The sequence below is a fragment of the Anas acuta genome, chromosome 19 (genome assembly GCF_963932015.1).
Source record: "Anas acuta chromosome 19, bAnaAcu1.1, whole genome shotgun sequence".
Lineage (NCBI taxonomy): Eukaryota > Metazoa > Chordata > Aves > Anseriformes > Anatidae > Anas > Anas acuta.
The window spans coordinates 3,936,207-3,960,333 of NC_088997.1; the positions used below are offsets into that span (position 1 = coordinate 3,936,207).

Below are 24,127 nucleotides of genomic sequence, written 5' to 3' on the forward strand. Positions count from 1 at the left end.
AAACAAAACAGCTTAGAGAAATTACCCAAAGCAAGAGCTCAGCCAGTCAGTGACAGCTCCCAAGGCCATGTCTGTGCACCCTGGAGGAGCAGGCTGGTCCCATGAGTGAGATGGGACCTTGCCAGCCATTTCTCCCTGCTTTTTGTTCCAAAAGTATTTCTGATCAAGCCCTAGAATTTATTGAAATGATTCTTAGTACACGACATCATCCATTACAAGATTAATTAGCGTTTGCAAATGTACCAAGGACAAACATTTCAGGTGTTTTTTTTTTTTTTTTTTTTTATGAACCCATAAGACCCACCTTTAAAAAACATGTAAACTCAAATCCCATCAAAACAGAAAATTGACACAAGTTTTAATATTTATATATTTTAAATCAAAACACAATTAAATATAGTATGCTTTAAGTACACGAATACTTGGGCATGAGAGAAATAAGAGGTGGTACATAGTACCAAAAACCTATACACAGCCTTTTTTGCTTTTTTTTTTCTTATAGATAATACAGTGTCTCTATACAATCAAATATTGCAACAGTATAACACTTGCTAGTCAATCAAGATACTCTGAACATTGGAGATGATTTCTTTGCAAAGTGATTTTTTGCACAAGTTCAAGGAAAAAAAGCAATCATAAGAGTTAAATAAAAACCAAAATGGAAGTGTTGTATACTAAAAATGCAGCGATAACATAACAGTGACACAGAGTGTTTTTGATACTCTGCAAAATCAAGTTGCTGGGAAAAATAGAGGTGCCGTGTCACATCGTGGCTTTTTTTTTTTTTTTACTTAAACTAAAGGTTTTGCAAATTGCAAGTGTTGACAACATCAGGGAAAAGGTGGCTGAAGGTCATTAAAAATTATTTTTCTTTGTAAACCAAACCTCTGGAATTAGATACTACGCTGGTTTGAGGACAACAAGTTATGGAGAATGGCAGCAGCACATGGCAGTAATTACTTTTTTCCTTGCTTGTGGGATGGAAAGAAAAAAGATGGAGCAGGCTACTGGCTACGATCTCCTCAAAGCACAGGCTGCATTCAGAGCCAACGCTCGGGAGCAGAGGGCTGCACAAGCACAAGACTGGCTTTCAAGTCTGCTCGAGTGGGCTGTGTGTCTGAAGCAGGGGATGAGTGTGTGCAGGTGTAAGAGCTCGACAAGGAAGAGTTACGCTGTCCAGGCTTCGCTCCTGATCATTCTACACTGCCTTCAAAGTTAATGGAGTTATGAAGTAAAATACATTTATCTTACAGGTGAATGCTCATCTATTTCAAGTAAGGAAAAATAAAACTTAAAACTTTTTAGGTCATTCACTGCCAATAAATTCACCATTTCAGGTTCGCTTCTCCAATGGCCAATGTCAGGGACGCATCCCGTGGCATTTGCAGTTATATAATTAAAAATTACAGGTAGAACTAGAAACTACAGCAAAACCTTCCCCTCTTTGTGGCTTGTGTCCCATTCCAGATATTTTGCTTAAAAGTCTTTTTGAGACGGGGTCAAGTATTTGTGAAGTTGATCACAGTTACTCAATGACACGTTCATAAGTGGTGTCTTCCTCTCTAAAAGCCATCCTTGTGAACGCCACATACAACAGGAAAAAGTGTTTCTTCACGCTCTACAGTGGAGGTACAGGATTGCTTCTTTTTAATTCTTCCTTATCAATGAGGGAGATATCAGCGGTTGGAGTAACAGTGCTTTGTTTTTATTGGCTGTGTTAAAGAATCCACCCAAAGGGAAAGTTCACTCATTCTCAAAGCAGAAAGCCAGATTTCCTGTTCTGGCATTTCTAAAATCATAGCTGAAAAAGGAAGAACAGGGTTAGAGTTCATCTTACCCTAAAACATACACATCAATCACTCAACAGAAAGACATTTTGTGTTTACAAGTGTTGAAGCCAGGTATGCTTATGAGTTTGGGAGAGAAGAAATGCTACTCTCAATCTTCCAGTTACAGTAACTATGCTTGCTTAATTGAATCCAAAGCATCTGCAGCCACTTGACATTTCTAAATATTGTGCTGAGTGACTTTGTCATCCAGTCAGACTGGAATTATAGAATTAAGTACAATTGTTATAAGTCGTTTAAATATAACTATTCAAAAAAACCACAAGAACTATGGACCATCCATTCAAACCTAATCACTAGGATTTGGCACAGTTACTTTCAATAATTAAGAATAAGTAACTTGAAAAAGTCAGATGCCCAAATGCTCAAAAGCCAGGAGTATCAGATTCTATACTTGATAAACTACTGTCTTCATTATTTCACAAAAAGTTTGGTACATCAGAACTTTTCTTTTTTTTAGAAGACAACACATAAGTTTTAGTGGTAATTTAGGCAAATACACTATTTCATGGTAAAGAATGCTAATAAGCGTGAACTTAAACAAGGAACTGCAATGCTGATCCTGCAGCACATATCACCTTCTTACCTAATAAGGCAGATTGTAAATACTCGAACAGAGACAATTTCAAGATTTGCACAGGAGAAGCACCACAGGTGGTACAGCAAGAGCTCTGCTCCTCCCATGCTGGCTCAAGCCAGATAAGGGCACACTGCTTTTCCACCCTCTTACCTTTGTAATCTTCTCTGAACGCTGTTCACATTGTGCCTGCTGCATAACATCATTGACTATCATCTTTGCTATCCTCCAAGCCATCTCTTCTTGAGCCTGCCATAGCAAAAACATCCCAAATACAAATGGTTTGAAGTTCGTAAAATAATGCGGTGCCCTCAACATAGTTCATGTACTCAACCTTGGATACGCAGTTAGCTTTCACAGCTCAGTGACTTGGAGTAAGCATATCCTCCCTTGATGTAAATGCACCTTGGTTTCCAAGTACAGCATTAACTTCAATTAACATGAACATTTACTGCTTGATGCAATTTCCAAAACATTTGGTAAGGTTTTTAGACTTATCCGTTGGGAACATGTCCAAGACACTCCAGAGGGGAGAAATGCAGCCTGCAACCCACATACAGTGGTCACTTCATGGTAAAACCAAAGAACAGCACCTCCACACTTACTTGAGGATTTATCTTAAAACACTGTAATAAGAAACCCCTTGACTGCAAGCACACAATTAACTATTTTATTAAACTATTCAGCACTGTCAAAAAAAAAACAACAAACAAATTGTTTCACTGGTGCATGCAATTTGATGATACTTATCACAGTGTCACAGTTCTGGTTGGCGTATCAGACCTATTCAGAATCTGAATGGTAAAGTATGTCACAAGGACAAGAAAAAAAGAGTACACACCTCATCTGTGTTTCCTTGAACCCATTTCTTCATTGCTTGTGAAAACATGGACCCTAGTTGAGATTAAAAAAACAGCAAACAAGGTATATTAGCGAGCTCTGTGGCACATCTCTACAAAAGCTACTTCCTTCTATCCTTCTGAAGGGTTTGCACTGCTGGTGTTAGAGAACAGAGAAAAGGAATAAAAGACAAGGGATTACAGGGAGCCATGGTTCACTAGACTCTGAGTCCAAATCATTCCTTTTTACCAGAAAGCAGAGTTGAAAAGCTGCATTAACAGCGGATCCCAAACTGAGTGGGAAGCATGTGGAGAGCTGAAGTTCTTTTTCATCTTGAGACCAAATCTTTCAAGGTTTGATCATCAGCTCAGCTGCTAGCAGCTTTCATCCCTGCCAGGTTCCACTGACAGCTCCAACCCCCACAGGCTGCTCATGATCCCAGGAGTCCAGCTGGACCAGAAAAGCACAATTTGGCTAGGGAACCAGGCCAGAGATGGGTTTTGCCTCAGTACAGGACAATTCCCTAAACATCTCTATTTGGCTTTAAACAGAGCTTGAAAGAGACAAGAATCTTGCTTATCTTGACTGAAGAGAAGAAGAGAATAGTTTTGCATATGTGTATTGAAATTAAAAGAGGAAAGCAAACCTTTTGATTTTTTGACATCAGGCTCCGGTTCAGATTCTCTGATAAACTGTCCCAGGTCACTGACTCGTCCAAATGTCATCTTCCTGCAGAGAAAAGGAAGAAAGGGACCGCACAGGTTACCACGAGAACTCCAGTAATAGGGAAAGTTCTCAATCGGAGAAACAAAAAGAAGTCTACAATACAATAAAGGCTCTAGTAAAATGCCATTTTTTCTTACACCAATTACCACCTTTTCCACCTAGAAATGATGTACTGGGAAAAATTTCCCATCCTCCTTGTGTATCTGAATTCAGAGCCTATCTTAAAAATTCTAGGAACTACAAGTAAGCAAATGCTTCAGCTCAACCATAACATCAACAGGCAGAGCTATCAAGTGCTCTACGCTATTATAAAACACGTCATCAGGAGAAAACAGTTTACAGTACTTAAAGGGACAGAAGAGTGGCATGCAATAGCAAAGCAACTATAGAAACAAAGAATTTCTCTATGAGATCCACAGAGCAGAAGAGTTTTATAACAAAGAGCAACTTAAGAAACAGGAAAACAGCAGCGGAGTCTGCTGATGAAGTACAAGCCCTTCTCTACCATGGAAGTAGCGAGAAACTGAAGATGTTCATTACAGTATCAAATGCACCTGAGCTTTTTCTTTTTCTATTGCAATCCCAAATAGGAACTACTTTGCTGTATATTTTGGAGTCAGAAGAGTAATAGCTAGGAGAAAAAAAGTCTGTTGGAAATATTTTTCTGGCTGCCTTTCTGGTCAGAGAATCATTCACTATGATGCTGGTATTAAATCACACTAATGAAATAAGATTACTTTCAAATACTAGGATGTACTAATAATGCAACATTTAGTATTTACGCATACTCTCAGCGAAGAAGGACACAGCGAAAATGAAACGTGAGAAGTATGCTACAAAGAATGAGATGCACCGAATGAGCCTTACCCTGCATATGTTCGTTGATACAAAGATTCTGGATCCAGACTTGCAGCATCTACAATTATTGCTTCATCAAAATTTTTCAGGATTTTAACGTTAGCCTTTTTGACATTGGACTAAAAATAAAAATTCTAAGTATTAGTGCCCAATGCAAACAACTTGTATCTTCCTAACAAAATTACCATTTTAGTGCTTTAACACATAGATAAAAAAAACTCCGTAACATCCATGCAAGCATAGAAGAATTAGAGAGCATCTACACAACAATGAATTGCTAACACCGTATGACATTGTTTTGAAACAGAGGATGACAAAGTTACATGACCAGAGCCAAAGACAATGTGCAGGTCAGCATACATACATGTAAAGACTGCTGTCTAAACATTATCAGCTGAATAGATCTGTGTGTGCATGCATATTATTTGTTTGAGTATTAACACTGAACTACCTCAAAAGCTGCAGCAGCTTCACTCATCCCTCTCATGCACCTGGTAAGCAATTCCTATTAAGTACTCTATGCATTCCCCACAAACGGAGAACAAATGTCTATCTTTTGGCCTGAAGCATTTACATAGGAACGTGAAAAAAGACAAGGAAACGTTTGAGCAACAGCAGGGAGAGCACAAATGTATAGCAATCTATTAGCACCTTAACTCAGAACAGAAATATTTATGGCAGCTGCCTTGCAAACACCTTTCCTTCTGGTCTGCGCAAGTGCTGTTCTTTATGCAAAAATATGCAGAGATCTGCCTAGGAGCATCTCCAGCTAAGTAGGAATGCATACCACAAAATGCAGCACTTCCTTCCCAAGCATTCCAAGCAGGCCAATTACCAGAAGTTTCTCCTCCTACTACTATCAGGAGGCAGGGTAGTTTAAGATGGCAGAACAGATTTCATTCCCCACTTTTTTTTTTTTTTAAACTTAGTTGGGAGGTATAAAAACATTACAAGCAAGTAGTACAGCTTCCAGGTTGCTTGAACTGCAGTATGTCAGTACTGTTGGTCTACATTCCAGATTTAAACCCCCTGGTAACACTGCAGCATTCAATAAAAGCAACTCAGCAGAAGCAGTTCTCACTTAGCTTTTCTGCTCTCAGCTGGGCTTGCAGTTTGCAAGCTGACCTGGTTACAGATAAGCTAGAATCTGCTTATCCTCTCCCTCAACCACATTTGAGTCAAGCAAAGCTAGAAGTTTTGGAACAGACAACTCTTTGTTAAAAAACATTTCTTTGATGTTGCTTGCATGGTTACCAGATGTCATGTGCTCCACTGCCCACGTCTGAGGCTAGGCCCACATGGGAACCCAGCACCACATAAGGCAATAAAAAAGAAAGATGCTGGTCTGTGACCAGGGCACAGAGCAAATAGCCAGTAAGCACCAGTGAAACTGGAAAGGTAAGAGCCAGAGAAACCCAGCCACATTCTTGCTTCTACACAGTACTGCAAAGGAACAGCCACATAGCCCTAATCATGCTTAATGAACGAAAAGAATGCCCTACCCAACAACAGACTATTTTTTTATTGCCAGCTTTACATCAAATGATAGACACACAAACAACACCCCCCAAATCACTGCATCTCGGTGGAAGTAGTGTCTGCAGTGTATATCTATGGAAATACAGTGTCAAAAGTATGTATTTCCAGCGTGCCAGAGCTCTCGCTAAGGTCAGGAGTCTGCCCATCTTCTACCAGACCAACATGACCAGCTACCCTAAGAACTACAGCATGGAAATACCTGCTGAGGCAAACTAATGAAAACCAGCTGGGAGAGATAAACTGTTATTACTCTATATGTGAATTGAGAGATGATGAACACTAGAACTGAGGGGAATTCTCTGTACAGAGGTATGTCACTTTAGTGACACTGAACACCCAATTTGAATGTCCATATTTAAATTCCATAGTATATTCTAGTGTCAAATTTGCCTAAAGTTGTAACTGGGGTGTTGTTCCCCCCAAATGCCATTTTAAAATGTTCTTTAAAACATTTATAAACAAAGTGTTTATAAAAAATGTTCTTAAGTGTTACAGCACTATGAAACAGTCTTCGGTGATTAATTAACAACTTAATGAAAAAACATAACCTTGATTCAAAGAACTAAAAGCAGTGCAAGACTCCAAGGACAATGAATATGATAGATACAGTCCTGCGCCAACATCATGTTTCATCTTAGCAGGAGGCACAGTAAACATACCCTAACATAACACAAGATTTAGTAACGTTTAGTGATGCTAAAGAGGATCAGGAAGCTTACAATTACAAGAAACCCTTACAGGGTATGAACTCTGATATCAAGACAGGAAAGCAACTGCAGCATTTGCTAGAACAGAATTAAACCAAGACAGACATACCTGGGAGGCAGAGCCATCTGGGCCCCCTATGGAATCGCTATCAGGAGAACTGCCGGGCCCTTGAATGTTCAGTGCAATATTCCCTCCTGGAAATTCATCTCCTCGTACAGAATGGATGAGATCATTCAAGTATTTGTAATAAAGGTTGCTGGACAAGAAACCAGGCAAAAAAACCTGAGAGACAGAAGAAGTCCCCTTAATCACAGCAGGCCTGCACGACTGCTGTAGATCATTTGTAAAACAGAAGAGACACACGAATATCTCAGTCCTTGTGTAGATGGTACACAAGTGTTCAGGTATGGAACTATTCTGGATTAGCTACTGAATTGCTTTCAGGCCTACTGCAAAATGAAACAACAAAAACAGTTATGTTTTAACTAAATTCCCCACAGACTGGAACTAAAATTGAGATTTTCCTTCTTCTAGAAAGGCCTGACAACCCCACAGCCTTACAGCTATCTTACCAGACTGTTCAGAAAACAGCAGCAGCTCAAGAATCAAGCCATCAATCTAGTACCCTGTATCCTAAGGTTACGCTGTTATCCACAGCACTGGTATCATACCTGCAAACTACTACTAGCAGTTGCAAACAACTATTACAAGCATGAAGAAAAATTTTGTTAAAAAAAATGTAAAATAAGCTGTTGATAACAATTCATACATGGGGGAATTCCGTTACTCCCAATAATATGCAACAATTTGCAGATTAACCACTTTGTGGTATCTTTCCACAGTAGGCTGGGGAAAATACCAAATTTTACTAATTCTATTATTCATGTAAACAGTAAATTATTAAAATAAGAGGACAAGTTGGAGATGGCAAATGGAATTTGCAAGTCTGATGCTACAAGATCTTCCCATTATCTTCACTAACTGCCAAAACCATTCTGAAGAGGGTGTCTCACCGTCTCCATGGTAGTCCACGCCTGCCGTAAGGGAGTAGTGAAACAGTTAGGGAGAGGGCCACCTTCCCTGCAGATGTTGGATTCAATCTCTAACCTCACAGAGTCATCAAACCCAAGAGGATGCGTGGCTTGAAGGGAGAAGTACCTGCAGCACCAGACAGGGGAAGAAGACAACAAAAACGCTTTGCAAAATTTGGCAGTGTTAGTACCTACCCTTTTCCACTGGAGGCCATTAACCATGCTGCAGCCACTAGATGGTGCTGGCTTCAAAATGTACGTACAACTGACAGTAACTAAGTGCAGGGAGAAAAAAGTCCCCAATTCACAGAAACATTTTTTGATAAAGCCTTGCCCTGAAGATACAGATAAAAGAAACAGAGCATCATGTGATTACTGATTAGCAGAATCCTACACAGCTTTGTAACAAAGAAGCAGGAATGAAGCAGAGGACACCCAGAACTCTGAAGCAGCATTTGCTCATCATTAAAAACAGTTTCACAACGGAGGGTAACAAAGGTGTGTGACTAACGCAAGTGGGTTCTTTGCTTCCTCTCCAAATTTTATTTCCTATCAGAACAGTAACTCAACAAGCTTATGGCAACAAGCCTTACACTTCAGCTTCTGGAAGTACTTTTTATGTCCATCCTCCAGCTGCACTGTTGCTAAGCTGAAGCACAAAAAGGAAAGAAGTTACACTACTGAGAGTGAAAATGACAATAGAAGGGGACTGGTTGCTTCCTAACCAAAATAAGGACCATCTTTTGAAATATTAATAACAAGCTCTACATGGCTTTTACTATGTGTGGTAAAAGCACTTGCAGCCTACGTTAAATGACTAAGAGTACCTGAAATTGAAGACTTTTCTACACTTAACACTGCTATAACGGTTTAGAACTTACACGTTTTCATATAGCAACCAAGTAGCTTCAATATTTTATGGCCAAACATTAACTGAAGCAATCGAGTCCTGAAAATTCTGATTTTTGTTTAAGAACAAAGTCTTTATCAGGATTTTATCCTTATGTGTAAGGAAACATTCTAAGAGCTGTTGTACATACACACATACACTGGAGGTCGCCTAAATAAAATGCATTTCAGCAAAACAATGCAAGACTGCACAGCATTTGAAAATTAAAAGTTCCTCTTGCACACGGCAACACAGAAGGGCAAAGACAAAATTAGAGCTTCAGAAACATAATTGTTGAACTCCCTCACTTGTCATATAAAATCATGGCGTCATTCTGTGCTTCTTGCCCATCATACTGGCCTTTTTTGGCAGCAAGTTGAGACTGGAAGTTATCTGCTGCCAACCAGAACTGCAATACATTAACTGCTTCTTCTTTCTCCATGTACTAGAAGGGAAATTAAAAATAAAGTTTCAGCGAGAAAACATAACAAGCACAAACAAACTTCCTCCATCCCACTTAAAGTAAAAAACAGCCCATAAATTTGTGACACAAAATTATCAAAGGCATATAAATACTTTGTATTGTCTGATAGCGCTGCAGACAGAATTAGCTTGTTGCATTCTGTTTAAAAAAAAAGAGCTTGCGACATTTCTTTTCTGCACAGATTTTTGCATTTAGTTTCCAAACAATTACTTGTTTACATCACACTGAAAGACATAGGAAAAGCTATTTTCATGCTACACTTAGTTTACAGAATGTCTCAGCTTCCCAGCTTGCCATTCCAAACTATATTGTCTTATCAGACTATCAGGACAATTATCTTACTCCTAACAGATGATTCCATAGAGGTACAGGACCCCACAGCTGTAAAACCTCACAGTTATCCTATTGCATTTAATCCCAGAAAAAAGAGATACACCTCATCTCTTTGGTTATATTTAAGGTGCTTGGTTATACATATTTTCTCATATTTAATATATTTTCCACATGATAGAATGGAATCAAGAAAACAAATCACAACCCCAATACTCACCTCAGAGAAATAGAACAGGGCTGATTCACAGAAAAGTATGTCAGCTAGATAAACAGTCCCACTAGTCAGCACCTCGATCTGATATTTACAGAAATGATGACTTCGCAAAAATTCACTAAAGTGCCTGCACACGAAATAACGATTAGTCATTAAGGGCCAACAGCATTCAATACACTTTGTGAACCAATTAGTTCTTGCCCCAGAAGTCTTACTATTTCAGTCAGACAAAAGAAAAACGGGCAAGAAAAAAACATGCAGGGTATACAAATGACATGAGAACAGTATAAGGAACGCATTAATAGCATGCAAGTACAACTTCAGCAAGCAATCACAAGAACAGATTTGGAGGAAAAGATCTGAGCACCATTTCAAGTATAGGAGGCTACACAGAACAGCAATTTTATGGTCGTCTTCATAAGCATTTTAAATGAACCACCTTTTGCAAAAGGACAACAAACACAAGAAGCCAAACCATTCCTTCAACTTACTCTTGTTCCATTGCATTAAACACTATTGACTGTGCTGTAACAAAGCAGTTAGGATCCACTTGTCCATCTTCACCACAAATCTTTGCTGCAAAGAAAGACTGGGTTAATTTTAACGCACGTTTGGTTTAAAAAAGCTGAAAGACATGAGCGATGACTAGTTAATGAAGAACTGCAGTTCAAATCTGCTAGAATCAGCTGGTCCTGACTGCACAAAAAAAGCTGCTAAGAGGCACTAGCACTGCCTTCTTAGCACTGCAGATAGCTGAATGATACTACTATGGCTAAAATATTTGATGAAGACTCAGTTTGGATTCTTCCTATAACCACCAGGAATTTTCACTATTTTAAGCAAAGTCTCTGCAAGTTCTTAGGTGGATGTTGCACAAAATTACTGGAAGGTAAGATCTGCTGATACCCATGTGATTGCATGCTATCAAAATAATCAAGGCGGGGGAGGGGGGAGCATTCTGCAATCATCAGGTGTGTGTTTAGCTATCTTTTTAAAACTAACTTTGCAATTCAGAAAAATAAGCACGTGTGGTACTAATGATACTTATGGTGAAAGAGGAAGCTCTAAACTGAGCAGGCAGTATGCATTCTTACCAACTATGTCGTTTCTCATCGCTTCTGTAATAGGTATTGGTTTAGCAGCATCTGGAGAAATATATTTGGTAAAAGTACTAACTGCATCCCGTTCTATACCTACAAGGAAGAAATTCAGAGTCAAACTTTGTATCCATTGGTACAGGTTTAAAAAGAAGAGTGAATAACTTTCTTTCCTGAAGAGCAGATGTATCTAATAACAATTACAGTCTCCTTCCCATGAAACTTTCACAGTTCCTTGCTCAAAACTTTGCTATCAGCAATCTAGCACAACTGTGTTAGCTCCAGCCAGGTCACAAAAAGCCCAGCATGGACCAGCTAGTGAGATGAACACAGTAACGTAGCTCCAAATCCCCCCCCGACCTAACAAGACAGCACCCTGTGCCTCAGCTGCACATCTTAGCCCCCATAGTAACACCCGTGTGGCATGAACTGCATGGAAGTTCCCAGTTTCTAGCTCATCACACAGAACAGAAAGCACTTGCATTATAAAGGAACTAAAGGGAAAAAAATAATCAGAAAATGGGATTCCTCCGAACAAGTTGTACACTTTGCATGTCATTTTTCAAACAAGTTAGGACACTTCTTCATAGAGAGGGAAAAAATTGTACTCCAGACTTCCCAGATTTCTCAAAAAGGACCTGGTCCTTTCAAATTATTTTAATGTTAGAAATCAGAGGTGTTTTTCATGACTATATCATTGTTTGCTTATGATATTTTGGGGCTGAAGTTACATATTCTGGAGGCATACGATAAATAGCTATACAAGGAAGGCAAATAGCAAGAGAAAAGGATGTAACATACGGAAACAATTGAGCAAACAAAAGGAATCGATACAAAGAAAGGAGTGCTTCCTTTTTGTCTGCATACTTGCAGAAATGAGGGCGAACTGAGTCGATGCAGATTACAGAAACAGGTGCATGTAGCTCACTATCAAAAGTCAATATTTTCAGAGGCAACTGGAAGTAAGGATGAAATTAAGAGGTGGACTCCGAATGAGAATGATAAGTTACAAGGGGAGGAACTCTATCAAATAAATCCAAGAACAGAAACAGCACATTCCATACAAAATCTCTACAAGTCTTTTGGAACCAATACTTACGCCATTTTACGTGATTCAGGATATTTACCTTCCACAGGCAGTTTATTATCAATTCTCAGCCCCATCATCCAAATTTTCTGCAATTCTTTTAAGTTGGGGGGTGGAATGTGTGAGGGAAGAGCGGGACATTGCAATGTTCATCTTCGTTTCTTAAGATTACACAAGTAGGAATAGCATATTTATTTTTAAACAACCAGTCAAAACAAATACATAGCTCTTAAACTGCCTATCCACTTACACAGTAAGTTACCGAAATACAAAATGATTTTCCTCCTCACAGCACCATACCAAGCTTACTACGAACACAAGAACCAAGGCAGCTCACCATAAAAAGCAAGCTGTAGCTAGTACGTTCCCCATCTGCCCACCTTGTTCAAGAAAGGGGATACGTGACACTTACTTTTCATTAGTTTTCCTGACAAGTCCTTTAGTGCAGATGAGGGGCTGATCCTATTTGATACTGTAAGCTTGGAAGATTCTTGCTGATCAGCTGCAACAGAATGCATCCCTGTCTCAGATTTCCTTAGACAAACAACACTGGTATTATCCCTCTCTTGACCCGAGAGCACGTGGTTCTGGCTGTTGCTAGTTCTGTTGTTCTTATCTGGAGCCACTGGTTTGGTCCTGAGCAGTCGCACGGTGCTAGAATCCTCCAGTCTCTCCTCAAGCAATCCAGGCGGAGAAGATGCCATTTCCTCCTGCTTCGAGGGCGACACCGGCTCTGCCAGCGAACTCTGCTTAACTGTGTTCAGGCTGTGCGCTCTTATGCGGGACCATGTTGTGGAGTGAAAGCTTTCAGCCTCTAACCAAAACTTAACCAAATGTTCCATTCTGCGCAGTTCCATAAACTGGATAAAATAAGGAAGGGCTACATTGTCCTGCAGAACTTGTTCAAGGGTCTTTGAAAGGCTTGATTTGGTCTCTTGAGCCTGATAATTCAGACACGATCTGCCTAAAGGGAAATATTATGAGAATAACTCTGTATTGTGTTACAAACATTTCAATTGAATGCAAAAACGTCTTGGAATGCAGCTAGTGAAGAGATGATTCCAACCTAATGGTGGTACACAAGACAAAGGAATCTCTTTTAACCAAAAAGGCAACGAATTTACTGCCCATTCAAAGCCCATCCAGGCTATAACAGATGCAATTGAAATGGCAGTATCGATTTTTTTTAGTTACCCAATTTACTTGACTGAAAACTAACAAATGGTGAGCATACCAATAACATCCACAGGGGGAAAAAAAAAGAAAGGAATTGCTGATACTATTACAGAGCAGATAAAGACTTACCTAAGTCTCCAAAATGAGCAGCTTCCATGTGACTTGGCTGCTTCTTAAGAGCAGCTGTCCGACTGCTAGAGAAAGAGTCCATGTTGGCAGAGATGGCATTAATTGCCACATGGCTTGGTCCTGCAGCCTCCAGCAAGGCATGATTTCTAGTGCTTCTTTGAGGGGAATGTACAGGTATTGGAGCTGGAATCAAGACAGCAGTGATTAAAAGAAAAGGATCCTCACACCATTTCTATGCATTACTGGGTGCTAAGTGCTTCCCGAACAAGCCAGAGGTTGCACAAGTCAATCTTATTAAAAACCTCACGGAACCACTGCACATCATCTTGGATCAAGGGTCTGATATCATTTAAGATTACAGAAACAAACAAGTTTTATGGTAAGAATAATCTCACTTCCAATAGATCTGAGTGGTACCCGCCCCCTATATCCTCCTTATTCAGTAGGTAATCAAAAGCCAACAAATCCAAGCGTGCATGTGAAATATTACTCCTGAGTCTTCCTGCTTCCTTTATAACCTCTGTAACAACAATCTCATACTTTGTCAGCAATGTAGTTTAGTTGCATTATTCCTGGCAAATCCATTTCCTTACCTTTTTAAAGGTTTAAATGCATTAAAAAAACTGAACTACAGAACTGAGAGTTTTAACAAGAACATCTTTCAAAAATATTTTGTCTGTACCTGAGTTCTAAGAGGGGAAAAAAAAAAGCAATAAGGAAGGAAACATCTGTGATGAAACACAGATTATAAACCTTCATCTCCCTTGGCCGTTTCAGAACATGGCTGGCTACTTGAGCCTAGAGAGAACAAAGAAGAACTTCCTCATGCAAAACCATCTGTGAAAAAGCATCAAGTGGTTGTTAATTGATGACAAAGCTGGAACAAAACAAAACACAGCAATACCAGTTTCCAAAGCTCTCAGGAAATTACATTTGATTAGGATGTCACACAAGGACATCTTACACCTCTGACTGTTAAAAATAAAGTGAGTCAGATGACACTATCTCAGCACACTGCTTCACAATGACGTGTTTCATCAAGGTGTTAAGAAAGTTGTTTTTTTTAATGACTTTCATGCTGTGTAACTTTATTTTTTTGCACAATTTAATGTGATGACAGAAGTTGACGATATCACACTTGAATATCATGGTAGCAGATACCTGGAAGCAACAGTACAGGAGAGCTGAAACGTTGATGCTATCCTGAAGTGTTTCTGCAGTTAAAGTATTTGGTACCAAGGTACTGCTCACCGTCTTTTACATAGCTTTTTTTTATTTAATACTATAATAATTCAATAATATTTAATAATTATAATAAAAAATAGATAAACAAAAATATGTAATAATGGAAAACCTGCAGTTTTCCCCATGCCAATGGATGGCAGCCAGTCACTTGGCTGATGAGGGAAACTTGCTGCAGGCTGCTTGTGTAGAACCAGAGCCACACTGCTCGTAATGGTTTAAGCTTTTGTGAAATAGATTCAAATTGAATTTCGTATGACAAACATTTGAAGCAAAATCGTTCTACTTAATCTAAGCATCAAGCACTTGTTCCAAAACCTCTGGATGGCACTAATCTAACCTAACATCACATGGATTGTGGAGCAGCTGCTTGCCAAACTGGAAAGATGCTCCCTGTTTGCAGCAGCTTGCATGTAATATAGGAAGTTTTCAACTTCAATGGTGACCAAACTGCAGCCTCTCCCTGACAGCCTCTGTCAGCTAGTCCCTGGGAACTGCACTGGCACTAAAATAATGGGGTACACTATTAAACAGATGCAACTGTTTCCTATATTTGACTTGAGACACCAAGGTAAGAGAAGCCTTTCATTTTCTCTCGTTATCCAGATAGCACATTCACAAGTACAGGAACGGGATTTTGTCTGAGGACATAAAAGTAACAGGCCAAATTTACATAGACTACCTCAGCTCCTTTTAACATTGCACTAAAAATTGATAGCATAAATAACTTTGTTTTCCCACACTTTATAAACTTCTTTCCCATCAAGACTTTGTCTCCCAACAGTCAGCAGCAAGACTTCTGCATCACATGGGGGAGCATTAGAACAGCTATTCATTCTGAACAAAATTCTCATCTGCGGTCTCACAAGACACATCAGTCAGAGCTAGATCAGACACTGGCACCCTCTTTGGCCAATTAGACAGTTAAGCTGCATCTTCAAAACCACAAAGGACACTACAAATAAGCAAGAAACTTCACAAGCAACTCATTGTAGATAAGGATTAACTACTGTCTGCAAGGTGACTGAGTTTTACCATCCCTTTGAATTAAAGCTCACATCTGACATAATTTAATAACCTTCTGTACTTATAGATACAGCGAGATGGCTAGGAAAGATTAGTTGCTATAAATACTCGGGAACAGAATTAACTTTTGGTTCTGTTTTGCTTTTAAGGCTTAGATCAGGTTTGCACCCGATTGTAAGGAAATTATTCCATGGTTACAATAAAAATGTCAGATGATATTAGGTAACTGAATTCATAAACAAAGCATCGCTCTTACTTTTAATTGCTTTCACATCTGTGGTCTTTTCTTGTTCTTTACCTTTCACTGTAAAATATAAAGGAAAATGTTAACGTTATTTTGGGTGACCAATGACATCTACCAAAGAAGGAATATAAAATTCCCAACTTCAGCAAGTATCAAAGGAAGATGCAAGCCATCATTTTGCTAAAAGTGATCTCATTTAAATCCGCGTAACTAGTAACTGCCAGACTTCCAACGTTTCCGTGTTGCTTTCCTTTCAAAAGCAAAACCTTCTCATTCACAAGTTAAGTTCAATGAAATACACTACCTTAGAATTAACAGCCAGAAAGATTCTTGCTGTCCATACGATTAAAGCAAGGCTACACTCAAGGTTACTTTAATAAACAGCATTAACTGGAAAGAAAGGGATAGATGTGTTCTAGGAACAGGACACGGCAGATGTTCTCCGAGCTACAAATCGCATTCCCCAAAACAAGCGTCAGACCGGTGTAACGTGGACGGCTGGGGAGGTGCACGTGGAACCAGGGACAGCCTGTGACTCCTCCACCATGCAGGGGTACCACAAATGTTCTGGAAGGATGCTGAAAAGGGTTAATTATCTTATAAATAATACTGCTCAACCACCTTCAAAGGCTATGGCAAACAATTGATGGGAAGATCACAGTTTAAAAAAAACTCGTGATGAAAAAGTGCCTTTAAAAAAAATTGTTCTTAAAAGAAGCTCCTAAAGGAAAAGAACAAGGATATCTATTTAAAACAAAAATAAAGAGACCAAAGGAGTTCAGAAGCAGGATGGCACAAGAAATTAACTGGTGACATTGCAGAACACGATCTGCTAGAGGAGCCTCGTACAGCCGCTACAGGCTGGGATTATTACTACAAATAGGTCATCTTTGAACACCGACTCTGGAGTCCTTCCAAACATAACCACAATTCGTAGCTGACTAGAATCAAACATTTGTGTTACAGAACACCAGCAGATTAGAAAACGCTTCCTATTCAGACCTAAGCATTTTAAATATTTTAAAGGGAAACTTCAAGCTCCCGTTACATAATTGCCCGCTCGATCGCGGCCGCAGCGCTGCCACGCTGCCAGCCTTCCCTGCGAGCAGCACGGATGCTGCAGATCTCAACTGGCACCTCAGCGAGTACGAGTTAAGCTAGCGGCTTCCACACACTGCCTGAGACAAAAAGGTTTAAGCCTCAGCTAAAAGAACCGGGTTCTTTTTAAACTGAGCTTACAGCCAGATGTAACTGCACACGAATGGTGAGAACAGCCCAGCTTTTACATAACTGACTGCGTGCTGATGTGCAGGAGAGGAACCACTGAGAAAGCCTGCATGCCTGAAATAACCCTGAGCTACAGCAGACACGAAGCAATTCCCTTCACCACAAAGCACGCAGCCTCAGGAACTCTGCACCTCTCTAGAATGGTTCCAGTAATTTGTTCAACTGATACTTAACCACTGGCAATAGTTCCCGAGCTTCAGCAGAAGGGCCCTCCACACACCTATTTGCTGTTCCAATGTACTTGTTCCTTCTCACCAACTTCTCAGTTCCTCGCCGCCTTACTACCACTACTACAAACTCCCAGGCCACACCGCAACCTCTTTGTACACCGGCGTCTTTTGTCACTGCCAGCTTCAAGCAGAACAAGATTAAGGAGCACCAGCAGAGAATAAAGGAACACTGCTGTACGTGAGGAGACCACGTTACAGAGGGTGAAGCTCCACTTAAGGAATTTACTTCCACTTTCCTCAGAAAAACAGATGTCATTTGGTCTGCGTGCAGCCAGACAGATAACTGCGGTACACAACTACCAAGGCCCAGAGGTCTGTGACAACTTCCAGTAGCGTTACCCTGTCGTGAACAGGGTTTGCGTCAAACCAACACCAGCTGACCACAAGAGATTTGAAAACGTTGATTCATTCACGTCTTGAATGGCAGAAAGATGAATGAAGACAGAAGGATGAACGAGCCTAAGCTGCTCATGCGTGTACGTGTAGGAAAAGCAACGCACAACTTCAGAGGTCAGCGTGCATCATTTCCAAAACATCCCCCATGAATGAGCACGGAGCCCGACTGTTCTCACTGATAATGGTTTCATGATAATTTCACTGATAATGGTGCCCTCAAGCCCCCTGGCTCCCAGCCCAACTGTTATTATTTAATTTCTCTACTGATTATCCAACCACAGTTTTATAGACCATTCTAAAAATCTGCTTCACTGTATTTTTGAGATTTTTCTACATGTCACTAGTTCTAGCATCCTTGCTACGATTTCATTTGAAAACAACTGTTACCATTTTTATCCAGTATTGTATCTGCTTAAATAAGAACAATTCAACCCCAAAACACTGACACTTTTGTCCAGTGTTGGACTGCACGTGTCTAATCTACAGAGGTTTATCCTAAGCCTTTAATTGTCAGTTTTCACCAGCTGCAGTTCAAGATCTTCTCTAAAAGTCAGTGTCTATAACTGAGATACACAAAGCAGTATTATTCATGTACAACCCAGCTGAGAGCTTACTCTTCTCCTCCCTTTAGCAATGCCTCTGCTGGGCATTTAGCTCTAACTGTGCTTCTCTGACCGAAGATGCTTTAATCAAAGCTCCAGACACTTCACTACCTTCACGAGAAAGTTTCCACCAAAGCTCACACTGCTCCTAGGGTTAAGCATCAGGAGGGAACATCAGCTCCACGATTCTTTTAATCTACAAAGCAGCAGAAGCTATTTTTGAGCAGTTTGTTTATAAGCAGTATGAAAGTTTCATTCCGCAGCTCCGTATCAGTACATAAACAGCTCAAGAATCATTAAACACTTGCAAAACCCTCAGTGGATTTCAGGAGCCTTCATCGCTGCTACCATGAACAGCAGCTGACGTTCTGCACCAAAAACGAACCGTTCGGCACCGCTGCTTTGGCTCGGAAAGCTCACAGCAGCTCTTGTCAGCCGGGTGCAGCGAGGCCGGCTCCAATACCGCGCTGTGCCCCCAGCCCGCAGCCTCACCCCCAGGACGGGGAATTTGAGTTGGAGAAACCCCGAGACCGCTCCGGGAGGGCGCAGCGGGCACTGCTGCAGGGCCGCCTCCCGGCAGGGCACGGCCCTTCCCCCGGGGCCCCGCTCCGGACACCCGCAGCCCGCGGGAGCCCCGAGCGCCCCGGGCCCCTTCCCCAGCCTCCGCCCCCGGTGACCGCCCCCGGCCCCTCCGTGCGGCCCCGAGGCGCTGCCCCCGCCGGGCCGGGCCCTACCTTTCCGCCTGAAGAAGGACATGGCGCCGGGCAGGGGGCGAGGCGGCCGCCGGGGGTGTGGCCGCGGGAGCGGGCAGGAGCCGGGCCCCTAGGAGCGGGGCTGCGCCCCCCGCCCGCCGCCGCCGCTCCCTCCGCCTCTTCCTCCCGCGGAGCCGCCAGCGGCCGCCATGTTGTCAACAACCGCCCCGCTCCCTCTTCCGGCCGGCCGGCGGCGCGCGCGGCACGCCGGGACGCACCCGCGGCCCCCGCCTCGTTCGACGCGGCCGCGCCGGCGTCAGCGCGCTCGGCCAATCCGCGGGGGGCGGGGAGGCGGCCATGTTGGTTGAGGGCAAGAAGCTGCTGAGCGGCCGGGAGCCATCTTTGGTTAGGGCGAGGGGCGCCTGGCGGGCCGAGGCGCCATCTTTGTTGAGGGCAGGAGGACCCGGGGCGCCCTGCGGCCACCTCGGGCCGGGGGACAGCAGGCGGGGGGCGGCTGCTGCACGGCCGCTGCTGGGGGAGCTCGGGGCTGTGCTTGGCAAACTGAGGCCCGGCAGCACAACGCGGCCCTCCCCAGCCACCCGCCCGCCCTTGGCGCTGGGGGAGCGGCTGCGTGGAACGATTCCTGTCCCGTTCCCCGCTGCCCGCCTCGCACGGGCCCTGTGAGGGAGGCGCCGCCGCGAGGGGCCCGAGGCGAGCCCCAGGGGTTGCGCAGGGGCCGCGGCCGCGTCTCGGCCGCTCCCATCGCAGGGTCGGGGTGGGTCGGGGCAGCGCCGTCCCCCTGTGCTGTAACTGTCCCGCTGCCGTGTTCGGGCCATACAGAAATACGTAATTAATAATCGCTGCGTGGATTCCTGCAGCATCTTTCATCCGAGTGCTCCAAAGCTCTTCACAAACACTCATTAATTAAGACTCAAACTGCATTAAAGGTGTACGGGGATCTCCTTGGGACTGAGACGAAGCCATCTCAGGGGCACCACGTTGCAGCTGATTTACACCCTACAGCAAATCCATTCCCTCTTTTAATATTATTTTTGCTAACTGATGTTCTTTGATATCTTTTTGTACACGTGCCCAGAGGCTGGTTTGAAGAAGTCTTTTTTTTTTTTTGCATAATGAGCTGAATTACTTAATTGGCACATACCCTAAAGAGGTTGATAAACTAAAATATTCAAAAGGTGTGTAAATTCGAAAGAACGGGCTAAATCACATAGGGAACATTAAACTAACATCTTCTGTCAAAAAAATCTTTGCACCCAGACCTCTACAAACCTGTATAACAACCTGCAGTACAACGGCAGCCCTGATACAGCCCGTCTGATCCCCCAGCACGCTGCACACAGCCTCCTGTCTGTGGTGCTGTGAGGTTAAGGGGTCGAGCTTTGCAGAGCAGGCTGTAGGTTTCAGTGTGTGTGTGCTGGGGTTGGAGCAGAACACGGTACTGCAGAACCCTGGTCTCACGTGCTGGCTGAGCTGCCATCGGTGGTAAATTTCCCATGGAAGTCTGAGCCTTTTTTGACCTTATGTACACGTCTTCTACCGCCAAGCCCAAACATCACAACCAGCATAGCTCCTCTGGCTGAACAGTGGGAGAAGGAGGCAAGCTTTCTACAAAGCAGGTTTGTTTGGCTGTGTGTGTCTGCATCAATTAGCCCAGACCCTTTCATGCTGGGACACGCAGTCTCAGGAGGATGCACTGCCAGCTGTGAAGTGGCGATTGCTACCATCGATAAGGCAAGGCTGTCAGAAACCTGGCCAGCTGGCAATGTGATTTTTGGTGGGTAAATGGAAGGTATCCCTCATCACACTCAAAGAGAAAGACCTTCTATTTTGCAATTAATTTTCAAGCAGCAGCTCCTTTTCCAAAAAAACTAATCCAAAATCTGTCAAAGGCTTTGGGATAATTCAATTATCTTTGTATGAGATAATTGATGAAACCTCCAGCTACAAGTATTTTTGGCACAAGTTATGTTTGCTGGACTGAAATTATCTCCCCCTTTTGGGAAAATGCAGAAGGGCTGAAGCTCCAATCCACAGCTCATCACAGCCTCAGACCGTAGAGATCTGAACTGGAAGCATGAAAAGATCAGGTTCTGGAGTTTTTAACAGATTTTAACAGAACGTGACAGTTTAATTAACTGAGTAATCAGTTGAAATACGACTTCAGGAGACATAGGTTGGCTGACATCAGAGAAACTGGAGGACACCTTCCTAAATTCAGGTACTCAAAGAAAAAATGCTTCATTGCTTGGTGATTTTCCCCTCTCCATAGATAGAAAAATAAGCAGACTTGGAAAATATTTAAATGGGATGCACTTGTTGGGACAGAATTAATAAATCAGAACAAGACTTTTCTGATAGCTTGGCGTCTTTGACTCACAGATAATTAATCACAGGGAACTGCTCTGCTCCATTGCAGCATTCAAAAAACCACAAATGTACAAATCATGTTAGAGACTTTCTGGTGCTCACATCTTTGGGACAGAACAATCTGTTCATTTATTTACACATGTTTACGTGGCATTGGATTCTATCTCATACGTAGACTTCTCACTACTTTGGGAATACAGTAACAAAAATGTATATCAATATGGGGTTTAACAGCCTAGATCTTATTCTGCGGTCAATAATAATGCCCAAATTTTTAAGGAGTCAAAGATGCCTTTACAGCAACATAGTACAAGCTTTAAAATCACATAGTCTAAATATTGCCATTAGTATTGTTAAAATTGTTAATTCAAATTAATTAGATATCTTAGATGAATTTGCAAAATACGCAATACAAATATTAATCACTAAGAATCCAGGAATTAATGGTGAGGGAGAGTGGGAAAGATGCCACACTCACATATAACGGTGCACAACAGGACTCTAAAAGCTGCAAAATCGAGAAGACACAACTGATACAATTACCTTAGGGGTGCTCCAAAACTGCAATCACAGCAGCTTCAATTACAGTCTTGTCTTTTTTTTTTTTTTTTTTTTAATGGGAAAACAAGTGGCTGCATGCGCACATAAAATTCATTGCAAATTTCAGTGTGGCTGACCTCAGTCCATTAGCCTTAATGGGAATGGGAGGGTTGATGCTGCCTTCTCAGATGTGCCGACTATTTCAGAGGAGGGAATTATCCTGTATCCCAGCCAGGCAAAAATTAACAGATTTTACTAAAACATTGCAATCCCTCCTTGTCTCCTTCCACTGAGCACATGCCCAAGGAGGAAGCCTTGCTCCTCCACACCTGGAGGTTGGGTTACCCAGAGGGGCTCTTGCACAAATAAGGGGCAAGGGGCTCCTGCCTGACTCGCAGTGGGTTTGTGGGTGTTCAGAGCCTGAGCCATGAAGTGTGATACAGCAGAGTGAAAAAAAATAAGCATCACTTACAGCAGGATGAGCTGCGTCGGTGACTTGCTGATGATCTTCTGGGCATCTGAGCTCTGGGCAAGGAGCACTGCACGGATGCAAAGAAAAGGGAAGCAGAGAAGCCCTCACATCAGTTTCGCAGCTTCTCCCAGCCCCAACACTGCTGCATCAGTTTGTTCCTTGAAGGTTTTGCAGGGCCTCTGTCCCACTCTGGAATTGTTCTGCTTTACTGAAGACTAACTGGATCGTTCCTACCTCCAGTCTGTCTGGGCAGCATTACCGTCACCTCAGATGACCTTTCTCTAATTTCAGTTTTATTTCCAAATTCGTGGCCACTTACGGTGTCATTAATACTTGGATAAAAGCAAGTGAAAAGTAAAATCTAGTTTTAAACCGCTCTCTCTGTTTTTCCATTTATGCTTTTTCCCCTTTGGTTTTCCTAAATGCCTCAAAGAGAACGAGAAGTGCTGAAGTACATAACAGTAGTCGGGAACATCTGCAAACCTGGGATACGAGGACAAGAAGACTTGGTGTGATTTTTGCTCTTTCTAAACTTTCCTTAAAGTTAAAGGACGCACGTTTTTAAACTCAAGGACAAGACGCTCGCGGGCTGGAGGCCGGTCCCCTGCTCGCCCGCAGTCCCGGTGCACAGCGGCAGAGGGAGCCAAGCCCCCGCCTGCTGCTCACTGCTCGCTGCCCCCAGTGCAGTCCCGGAGCAACGAACCCAGAGCGGCAGGGAAAGCTGCTTTTTTTTTTCTTTCTTTTTTTTTTTTTTTTTTTTCCTTCCATAAAAAAAATGCCCCAGCATCCTTACCTCTGTTTCAACCGTATGGGCAATAGCTGCCCGAAGCCCACCGGAGGCAGGATAAATAATTTGGTGCCTGGTGCCGTATTTATACGGGCTCTGCCTCCCCGTGCTGCCGTTTGGGACCGTGGGCACGGCTGGGAGAGAGCCGAGCTGCTGGGACCGGTAAAAGGCAGCGACATCAGCGGGACGCGGGCACCGGGGCAGAGCAGGAATAAGACCTGGCTGACCCACCAAGTTTCCGAGCGACCGCTAAAAAAGCTCAGCAGCGCCGGGCGGCGCAGCTTTTTCGTTTAAAGTAAGCCCAAATTCCCGGGCAAACATTCTGCGTCGCTTTTCAGGCGGCGTTTCCGACTCGAACGGGGAAACCTAAACCTAGACGATTAAAGGGTAAAATTAACATCGGTCGAGCGATCGGACCCTTAATTAAGAGGTGTCCAGAGGCGGACAACCGACGGCACCTGGGGCGCTTCTCCCCCAGCCTCTGCGCTCCGGGTGCCCGCCCGGTGCGGGCGGTGCTGCCCCCCCCGAACCGTGCAGGGCAGCAGAGCGGGGAACCCCTGCCCGGGGAACCCCTGCCCGGCTCCAAACCGCAGCGCTTTGGGGCGCCGCTCTCCGCCTCCCCCCCCGTGTGCGTGTTTGGTGTGAGACCCCCCCGCTGCCGCCCGCCGCCGAGCAGCTCCCTGCGG

The 24,127-nt window shown here is 42.9% G+C and overlaps 1 protein-coding gene across 3 annotated transcripts; it reads right to left on the bottom strand.

Moving 5' to 3' along the window:
• Positions 1-352: 352 nt before the first annotated feature.
• AKAP10 (A-kinase anchoring protein 10) lies at positions 353-19,512 on the bottom strand. 3 transcript variants are annotated; one of them, XM_068655677.1, is made up of 15 exons: positions 19,297-19,512; positions 16,060-16,107; positions 13,536-13,718; positions 12,643-13,194; positions 11,141-11,239; positions 10,538-10,622; positions 10,050-10,173; positions 9,324-9,460; positions 8,109-8,253; positions 7,204-7,377; positions 4,858-4,967; positions 3,911-3,993; positions 3,266-3,318; positions 2,578-2,673; positions 353-1,801 (listed from the first exon to the last, which is right to left on the bottom strand). In XM_068655677.1, the coding sequence occupies exons 1-15, from the start codon at positions 19,316-19,318 to the stop codon at positions 1,796-1,798; spliced, it is 1,917 nt and encodes a 638-aa protein (XP_068511778.1). In that variant the 5' UTR covers positions 19,319-19,512; the 3' UTR covers positions 353-1,795. The 3 variants fall into 3 exon arrangements, with proteins under 3 accessions (XP_068511778.1, XP_068511779.1, XP_068511780.1); XM_068655678.1 differs by lacking the exon at positions 19,297-19,512 and adding an exon at positions 18,575-19,156; XM_068655679.1 differs by lacking the exon at positions 16,060-16,107.
• Between the last annotated feature and the right edge of the window lie 4,615 nt (positions 19,513-24,127).

What these genes read in the sequence shown, in the direction of transcription:
- AKAP10 (XM_068655677.1), bottom strand. Translation starts at nt 19,318, where the DNA reads ATGTCCTTCTTCAGGCGGAAAG. An exon ending in CCCTGTTCTATTTCTCTGAG is followed by an intron (nt 9,461 to 10,049) that starts GTGAGTATTGGG and finishes TTTCCCTTCTAG; the next exon opens with TACATGGAGAAAGAAGAAGC. An exon ending in CGTGGACTACCATGGAGACG is followed by an intron (nt 7,378 to 8,108) that starts GTGAGACACCCT and finishes TCTGTCTCTCAG; the next exon opens with GTTTTTTTGCCTGGTTTCTT.